Raw genomic sequence first — 9,677 nt, forward strand, 5'->3', positions numbered from 1 at the left:
TCTCCAGCCCAGTGCACTTTTTTCAAATATAAATCCATTGACCACTGTTTAGCATATTTCCAATAAAGTAAATAATATACAGTTGGGTAACATTCTGATACTACAAAGTTATCTTCCTGGGTTCTGCTGAGCCAGTATCCCAAATGCTGAAAAGATTTAACCTACATGTAAGGAATGAGTTAGGTTAAAACAAAAGAGCACCCAGGTAAATATATTATCAAATTTTGTTTACCCATTTATGCTAGCTGGTCCTAAATTGCCAATATTTATTTATTTATTTATTTTTCTCTCTCTCTCTCTGTCTCTCTCTCTCTCTTTCTTTCTTTCTTTTTCAAGGTAGGGTCTCACTCTAGCCTAGGCTGACCTGGAATTCACTATGTAGTCTCAGGATGGCCTTGAACTCAATGATTCTCCTACCTCTGCCTCCCAAGTGTTGGAATTAAAGGTGTGCAACACCATGCCTGGGTATTTTGAGTTTTTTTTTAAATTATTTTTATTATTTATTTGAGTGAAAGAGGTAGAATAAGAGAGAATGGGCACACCAAGTCTTCCAGGCACTGAAAATGAACGCCAGATGCATGCGCCACCTTGTGCATCTGCTTATGGTGGCTTGTGAGGAATTAAACTGTGGTCCTTTGGCTTTTGCAGGCAAGCACCTTAACTGCTAAGCCATGTCTCCAGCCCCTATTTTTTTTTTTTTTTTTTGAGGTAGGGTCTCACTAGCTTAGGCTGACCTGGAATTTACTATGTAGTCTCAGGGTGACCTCGAACTCTTGGAGATCCTTCTACCTCTGCCTGCCCCATGCGGTGATTAAAGACATGCGCCACCTGGCTGTTTTTTTTTTTTTTTTTTTGGTAAGGTTTTACTGTAACCCAGGCTGACTGTGAACTCACAGCAATTTGCTTACCTGTGCCTCCTGAGTGCTGGGATTAAAAGATTGCCTATGCTACCACACCCAGCTGGCCTCAAACTCCTGATCCCCTTTCTACCTTCCAAGTGCTGTAAATCCAGGCCTGTGCCACCATATTGTTTATATGCTGCTGGGGATCAAACTCCGGGCTTGCTGTGCAGAGCCTCATTCTCCCACTGGGCTATTGCTCCCAGCTATCTTCTGGCTAACCTGCATCCCTAACCCCAACTTCTCATATAGTCCAAAGTGGTGTGGAACTCAGTATGCAATTGAGGCTGCCCTCGAACTCTGAACCGTCTTCCTTCACCTCCGAAGTGTTGGATAGGCAAGCACCTACCTCCATTCCTGTCCCTAAATTAAAGTTACATTATGTTTCTAAAGATTAGATACATGCTGCTAATCTTATCTGCATATATAACATTAAAAATACTTGGAGCTGGGCATGGTGGCGCACGCCTTTAATCCCAGCACTTGGGAGGCAGAGGTAGGAGGATTGCCATGAGTTCAAGGCCACCCTGAGATGACAGAGTTAATTCCAGGTCAGCCTAGACCAGAGTGAGACCCTACCTCGAAACCCCACCCCCCCCCAAAAAAAAAAACCCAAAACAAAACAAAACAAAAAAAACTTGGGTTTTTTCCAGGTAGGGTCACATTCTAGCTCAGGCTTAAAAAGATTAATTTTTTAAAACTGATTTGCTCGACTGTGTGTGTATTCACCAGGGTCTCTTTCTGCTGCAAACAAATCCAGCTTTATGTAGGTGGTTGGGGAATTGAACCTGGGTTGGCAGATTTCTCAAGCACTACTGAACAATCTCCCCAGTTTCCATACTTGGTTTTTAATTTTTTTTTAATTAATTTTAAAATTTTATTTATTTGAGAGAGAAGGAGAGGCAAATAGAAAATGGGAGTGTCAGGTCCTCCAGCCACTGCAAACCAACTCCAGATGCATGTGCCACCCTGTGCATCTGGATTTACATGGGTCCTGGAAAACTGAGGCTGAGTTCTTTGGCTTTTCAGGCAAGTGTGTTAACCACTATGCCATCTCTCCAGCCCCATACTTTTTTTTTTTTTTTTTGAGGTAGGGTCTTGCTCTGGCCCAGGCTGACTTGAAATTCACTGTGCAATTTCAGGCTGGCCTTGAACTCATGGCAATTCTCCTACCTCTGCCTCCCTAGTGCTGGGATTAAAGGCATGCGCCACCATGCCCGGTCATACTGTTTTTGAAGGTAAGACCAACAGACTGGACTTTTAAAGCTGGGAATTGGTGCACCAGGGCCTCTAGACACTGTAATCAAACACCAGGCACATGTGCCACTAAGTGTGCACATACAACTTTGCGCTTGCATCACCTTGTGTGTCTGGCTTATGTGGGATCCAGATAGTGGAACATGGGTACTTAGGCTTTGCAGGCAAGTGCCTTAACTGCTAAGCCATCTCTCCAGCTCCCCCTGTACATGTTTTATATATCATTCTATCTTATACTTATCTGTGAATTTGTGTGTGTGGATGTGTTTATGGATTTGTTTTGATGACAAAAGATTTATTTAATTGAATTAAATTTTTGGTTTTTTTTTTTTTTTTTTTGAGGTAGAGTCTCATTCTAGCCCAGGCTGACCTGGAATTCACTTTGTAGTTCCAGGGTGGCCTCAAACTCACAGCAATCCTCCTACCTCTGCCTCCCAAGTGCTGGGATTAAAGGCGTGTGCCTTCATGACCAACTGAAAAATATTTTTAAAAATATTTATTTATTAGCGAGAGGGGGTGGGGGGAACCCCAAGGCCTCTAGCCACTGCAAACAGACTCCAGATGCATGTCTCACCATGTGCATCTGGATTTACATGGGTCCTGGAAAACGGAACCTGAGTCCTTTGGCTTTTCAGGCAAGTGTGTTAACCACTATGCGATCTCTCCAGCCCCATACTTTTTTTTTTTTTTTTTTTTTTTTTTTTTTTTTTGAGGTAGGGTCTTGCTCTGGCCCAGGCTGACTTGGAATTCACTGTGCAATTTCAGGCTGGCCTTGAACTCATGGCAATTCTCCTACCACTGCCTCCCTAGTGCTGGGTTCTTAGGCTTCACAGGCGAGCACCTTAACCACTAAGCCATCTCTCCAGCCTGCTATGTAGGTTCTTTATTGTTTTGCTGAACACTTGTTTCTCCTTTGCTGATATTAACAGAAACCCTGTTGATTGACCTGTCCGGTGTTCCAGTCTGGAATTCCCTCCTTGGTTGTCTATTTCCATGCCTTCTCCCAACAAAGGACACTAAGTGGCCAAGCTTGGGTTGGTGTGAACGTGGCCCAGCAGCACAGGGTTAGGAGTGCCTGACCATTTGCCCACACAGAGAAAGAATCACTGGCAAGCAGGGCCCCGTGTGTGGCAGCGGCGGAGCCAGCCTCCAGGAGGGCGCGCACTCCAGCCCCTCACTTCCAAGCTCCCGAGGATGGCCAATGAGCTCTCCGTGGCCGAGCTCCAAGCAGAGGCCGGATGCTCCATCTGCCTGGACTACTTGAGTGACCCCGTGACCACTGAGTGTGGCCACAACTTCTGTTACTCCTGCATCCGCCAGTGCTGGGAAGGTCTACAGGAAGTCTTTCCCTGTCCCACCTGCTTCTCCCATTGCAGTGGTCAACTCAGGATCAACACTCAGTTACGCCAGGTGGTCAGTGTTATCCAGCAGCTGCCCGCCTCGGAGAACAACATGAAGCAGCTGTGTGAGAAGCACGGGGAGGCCCTAGACCTCTTCTGTGAGGAGGACCTGGAGCTGTTGTGTCCCCAGTGCCGGCTCTCCTCTGACCACCAGCATCATGACACGCTGCCCATCAAAGAAGCGGCCATGCGATACAGGAGGAAGCTAAAAGGTTACGCCGAACGTCTGCAGGAGCAAATCAAAGAGATTGAAATACAGTGTGAGTTGCAGGTTTTTAGATCTATGAAGATCAGGTTAAATATGAGAAATTGGAAGAAGGCGTCAAAATCAGAATTTGAAGAACTTAAGCAGTTCTTGGATAGGGAAGAAGATGTAATGCAGGCCAGGCTACATCTTGACGAGAAGGATATTAAAGAAAAACTAAAGGAAAACAGAAACCTCCTGTCTGCCCACGTGGCCACAATAAGGAATATGGTGAGTGATATCAGAGAGAAGTGTTTGCAAGCAGACCTGGATTTCCTGAGAACTGCCGGATGTATTATCAATACCTACGAAAGCATACAAGTGCCGGAGGTTTTCTCATACGAGTTAAGAAAGGAGAGTTGCCGTTTCCCTCCACATTATTGTAGCCTGCAAAAATTGATCAGCACGTTTCAGGTAGACGTGACATTGGACGTTCAAAATGTGCCCCCTGACGTTGTCATCTCCGAAGATCGGAAAAGTATGAAATTAGCAGAGGAAACAAACGCATCCCCTGACCTGCCTCCTTACTATGTAACTGTCCCGGCTCGGGAGGCGTTGAGAAGTGGGAGATACTTTTGGCAGGTGGAGGTGCGCGGCTCGGGGAACTGGCGCGTGGGTGTGTGCTACCAGTCGGTCCGCTTGGGCGGTTTCACGGCTCCGGGCGACGGCGGCAGCTGGCAGATCCAACAATCCACCAACGTGCCCGGGGTAGGGGAGGTGAGCCGGGTCGGTGTGTTTCTGGATTCTGAGCTTGGGGACGTAGCCTTTTATAATTTGAACAGTAGATCCTGTCTGTGTGTTTTTACGGACACATTTACAGAAGACCTTGTCCCTTTTTTCTCTATTGAATGTTCTTCAAAATCTCTTAGCATCAGCATTGTCAAGGGGGAATGAACTGCCTGGGTGACTGTCGTCTGTGTGGTGTTTTTAGAGGGTACTGGTAATAAAGGTTCTAATTGCACTTTGCTGTGTGAAATGGTCCTGGATTCTCGCTTTTTTCCGCAGCGTTGACAGCAGCCTGGGTGCTCCTTCTACAGCCCAAGTGGAAGGCAGGAACTCCCCTAAACCCAATGATCTCCCTAAAAGTTCCATCTCGTTTTTCCTTGCATCTATTTGGTAACCAACCACCTTGCTCTCCCCACAACCTGTCACTTTGAGTAATTTGCTTCATATCCCATTTTTTTTTCCCTCAAGGTAGGATTTCACTCTAACACAGGCTGGCCTTGAACTCACAGTCATCCTCCTCCCTAAGCTTCCTGTTTATGTCCAGTTTATTTTCTCTTTAAGGTCAGGTCTCATGTAGACCAGTTCAGGCAAGAGTGGCTGGCTTCTCCAGAAAACAGGCACGCCACTATTGCACCAGTTGATACATTTGGCCTGTCTGGCCAATCTTAAGGCTTGCAGGGTCCACTTCTGTTTAACACTGTTGAGGCCTTTTCTCTTCCAAAGGGCTGCATGTAGCATAGTTCTTTCCAAGGTGTGTGTGTGTGAGTGTGTGTGTTTGTGTGTGTGCGTCTGTGTTTTGAAGGTAGGGTTTCACTCTAGCCCAGGCTGACCTGGAATTCACCATGTAGTCTCAGAGTGGCCTCGAACTCACTTTTCAGCTTCCTGTCAGCTAATCGGGAAGGCTACTAGCTCAGCTCCAGCTGGATTTCTCCCACCCTTTCTAGAGGTCAGCCTGGGCTAGAGTGAGACCCTAGTTCAAAACAGTTTGAGATTGAGTGTGATAGAAAGAGGTGGATTGAATGGGCATGCCATGGCCTTTAGCCACTGCAAAGCAACTCCGGACGCATGCATCACCTTGTGCATCTGGCTTTACGTGGGTACTGGGGAATCTAACTCTGGTCTTTAGGCTTTGCAAGGCAAGCGCCTTAACCACTGAACTATCTCTCTAGCCCTACTTTGCCCTTAATAAAAACAAAAAGGAGCCGGTGTGTGGCACACACCTTTAATCCCAGCACTTGGATGGCAAGGATCACTGAGTTCAAGGTCACCCTGAGACTACATGGTGAATCCCAGGTCAGCCTGGACTAGAGTGAAACCCTACTATGAAAAACCAAAAAAAATAAAATAAAAAATAAATAAATAAAAACAGAAGAATGCTGTATACAATACACATTGATTCAGTGAAGAAACCTCCAAAAACATCACGCCCATATTGATTCATTAATAGAAAACAGGTCAATGGAACTATTGTCCCTCCCTTGTGTTGGAAATCAAATTCAATACCTCACACATGCCTGGCAAGTCCCCTCCCACCCCATGGGTGACATTATAATCCATCAGAGCTATCATAGGAGATATTGGGGCCCCTACTGTGGAGAGACAGCTGTTATGCTCGGATGGGTGACGGGGCCGGCCTTACAGGAGTCTGGGATGGTGGTGCAGCAAGCTGCCCTGTTCTGTCCAGGCTGGCGGGGTTACCTGCCATGGGGTCTCAGCATTGCCTTCCTGGCTGCTGGGGGAGACTGGAAAGCTGTGGCCTGTCACAACTGGGATGCTCCTGTGTTCATGTTCCCAATAGCTGGGAGTGTCAATGCACACCCATGTAAGGGAAGTCGCCGGGTGTGTGGTGGGGGTAATGGAGTACTGCGTCAAGAGTGAACACACAGCATGCACGAGGCTGCGGTGCAGAGTCCTACGGTGCTTCCTGAGCATAAGGCTGATGGTCCCAATCCCAGCAACGCACAACTTGGGCCAGGTGGGGGGGTATATACCTGTAATTATAGAACCTGGAAGGGAGAGTCAGAGCCGGGTGTGGTGGCGCACACCTTTAATCCAGAGGCAGGAGGATCGCTGAGTTTGTGGCTACCCTGACACTACATAGTGAATTCCTGGTCAGCCTGGACTAGTGAAACCCTACCTTGGGGGAAGGAAATTCAGGACTGGGTGGAGCGGCGTAGGTGAGCGACCGGTGGTGTGCCCTTTGGCGCCTGAGGCCTGGGCGGCGAAGACCGACGGGCCTCCCTCCGCCGCCGTCCTGCACCGTCGCCTTCTTGCAGGCGTCCGAGTGACGGGCCCGGTGAGCAGGAGCGGCCTCGGTCCTCGCTCCCGCCGCTCTCCCCTCCGCGCTCTCCCTCCGGCCCTCTTGGTCTCGCTTCGGTCTCCCTCCCTCGTCCGCCCCGCCCGGCCGTCCTCCCCTCCCATCGTGGCCGCTCTGGCCGCCGCCACCCGAGCTGAATTTCCCTTAGCTGCTGCAAGCCAAGCCGGGGTTGGAGCGCCTGCAGGCGGGTCACGGCCATTCCTGGGAGGGCAGGCCGGCCTCCCTGCAGCCGCCTGCCTGGACATGACGTTTGCACGAGGTCTGAAGAGGAAATGTGATCAGGAGGAAGGTGGGGAGGGCTTTGCCAGTGTCCCTTCCTATAGTCTGCAGCGGCAGTCACTTCTGGACATGTCCTTGGTCAAGCTCCAAGTATGTCACATGCTGGTGGAGCCCAACCTCTGACCCTCTGTCCTCATCACCAACACAGTCCGGCAGATCCAAGAGGAGATGAGCCGGGATGGTGTGTGGAATGGGATGGTGCCCCAGAACGCAGAACCGGCACCTCTTGACCGCCTGGTGTCTACAGAGATCCTATGTCGCACTGTGAGGGGCCCGGATGGGGAGCACCCTGCTCCTGAACTGGAAGAAGGCCCCTTGCAAGGCCCAGCTTCTGAACTTCCCACAGTCAACTCAACACATGGGCCAAGGAACCCTCAGAGTAGCCAGACTTTGGGAGATGGACAGCCCTCAGGAAAACAGAGGAAGCTTTCAGAAGTCATTGGACCAGATCTTTGAGACGCTGGAGAACAAAAATCCAAGCTCTGTAGAGGAACTTTTCTCAGATGTGGACAATTCCTACTACGACCTGGACACAGTATTGACACGGTATTGAATGATGAGTGGCACCAAGCCGGGCATCTGCAACGGGCTGGAGGGCTTTGCTGCAGCCGCCCCACCTCCCAGCTCCACCTGCAAGTCTGACCTGGCGGATCTGGACCATGTGGTTGAGATTCTGGTGGAGACCTGAGGGGGAAGGCCCCTGACAAGGACAAGGTCATGCATCCTCAACAACATCTCACGTGTACTGTACCCACACCCACACACAGCCAGGAACCCATTCCTGCTCACTTGTTGATTTAAAAAATATCTTGGGATGATTGTTATTAGCAAGGGCTATAGCTGCTAGGCCTGTCCCACTCTCTGGGAAGGGCAGAACAGAAGCTGTCACCAGGAACTGGAGCTCACTGAAGGCTTCTTGGGCCTGGACCAGGTGACATTCACAGCCCTGAGCTCATTTTCCCTGTTGCGTCAGGGTGGTGTCACATAGGGATGGCAAGCCACAGCTGAGTCCAGTCCTTTTTTAAAGTAGATAGATGACCTTTCTAAAATTAAGTTTTCTATGTTTTGACAATATTTTTACTTAAGATATATTTTTTAAACTTTTTATACTTTAGATCTTTTTCAACTATTTTTTTAAAAGTATATTTTTTCTACAAACATCCTTTGCTGCTATATTAGAAACATTTACAACTTAAAAAAGTAAACCTGGTTTAAGGTTAAATTTGGAATTTTTTGTTTGTAATGATCTTTTCTACACTCCTGAGGCAACAGTGTACGTGTGTTTGGATTTTTCTTCAGTTTTGTGTGGGACCCTGCTCTGCTCCATCATGTTCCACATTCCAGGAGAGTGGGATGGATTAGAGTCAGAGGCATGCACAGCTATCTATCCTACCCTACTTCCTTCACTATGTCTGCTATGCAGCCTTGTTCTCCTGGACTTCATTGTGCGTGATGGCTTTATTTATGCCTATTTATATGTAAATGCCACCGAAGGTCAAAAACTATCTGCCTGTTGGTCTTCAGACTGGGGTCTCAGGTGGTACCTTCTATTTGATTCCTAGAATGGCCCTGTACTGGTTGTCAAGAGGGGAGGCCAAATGTGCAGACAACATCCAACACTATGTGTTTCATGCCAGGGAAGCTGCTGGGTAGCAAGCATGTGTGCTTGGAAAGCAAGTATCCCATGCACCCTTAGGCTGAATAATGCCTGTGCTTGCACCATTGAATTGGTGCTAGAACATTTTAAAGATACACTTGAGTTTTAAAATGAAAAGGTTCTGAACTGTATTCATTGTATGGCCCCTTGATCCTGGTGTGGCTGCACCAGCTGCTTGTACTTCCAGAGGGTCCTTTTGCCTGCTCAGACGTTGGACTCTCCCATGTCCATGTTGCCTGCTTTTCTTGACTTCCCTATTTCTGAACCTCAAAGGTTTGTTTCTTGCATATGGCCATTTTTTAAAAAAAATACCAACAATGTAAACCTCACTTTATTAAAAAAGAATTATCCCACAAGCAAGAAAAAAAAAAAAAATTCAGGACTGGAGAAATAGCTTAGCAGTTAAGGCACTTGCCTGCAAAGCCATAAGGACCCAGGTTCAATTCTCCGAGACCCATGGAAAGCGAAAGAGATGCATGCATCTGGAGTTTGTTTGCAATGGCTAGAGGCCCTAGTGTGCCTATTCTCTTACATGCACATATCTGTCTCTTTCTTTCTCTCAAATAAAAATTTAATAAGATTCAAAGTTGGAGGATTTCTGTGAGTTCAAAGCCACCCTCACACTACATAGTAAATTCCAGGTCAGCCTGGCCTAGAATGAGACCTTTAAAAATAAAAAAAAGCTGGGCATTGTGGTGCATGCCTTTAATCCCAGCACTTGGGAGGCAGAGGCAGGAGGATCGCCTTGAGTTCGAGGCCACCCTGAGACTACATAGTGAATTCCAGGTCAGCCTGGGCTATAATGAGACCTTACTTGAAAAAAGAAAAGTACCACAATAGATTTAGTTAGCATTTGTTCTTTTATTTTTATTTATTTGCAAGGAGAGAACCAGAGCCT

The 9,677-nt window shown here is 47.7% G+C and overlaps 1 protein-coding gene and 1 pseudogene across 1 annotated transcript; both read left to right on the forward strand.

Annotated features, from left to right (window-relative positions):
* The first annotated feature begins 3,350 nt into the window (after window positions 1-3,350).
* Window positions 3,351-4,811, forward strand: LOC123453695 (putative tripartite motif-containing protein 75). Its single transcript, XM_045131310.1, has 2 exons — window positions 3,351-4,517; window positions 4,806-4,811. The coding sequence occupies exons 1-2, from the start codon at window positions 3,351-3,353 to the stop codon at window positions 4,809-4,811; spliced, it is 1,173 nt and encodes a 390-aa protein (XP_044987245.1).
* A 2,267-nt stretch (window positions 4,812-7,078) lies between these two features.
* LOC123453757 lies at window positions 7,079-7,911 on the forward strand (annotated as a pseudogene).
* Window positions 7,912-9,677: the final 1,766 nt, after the last annotated feature.

Source organism: Jaculus jaculus, chromosome 12 (genome assembly GCF_020740685.1).
Source record: "Jaculus jaculus isolate mJacJac1 chromosome 12, mJacJac1.mat.Y.cur, whole genome shotgun sequence".
Taxonomy (NCBI): domain Eukaryota; kingdom Metazoa; phylum Chordata; class Mammalia; order Rodentia; family Dipodidae; genus Jaculus; species Jaculus jaculus.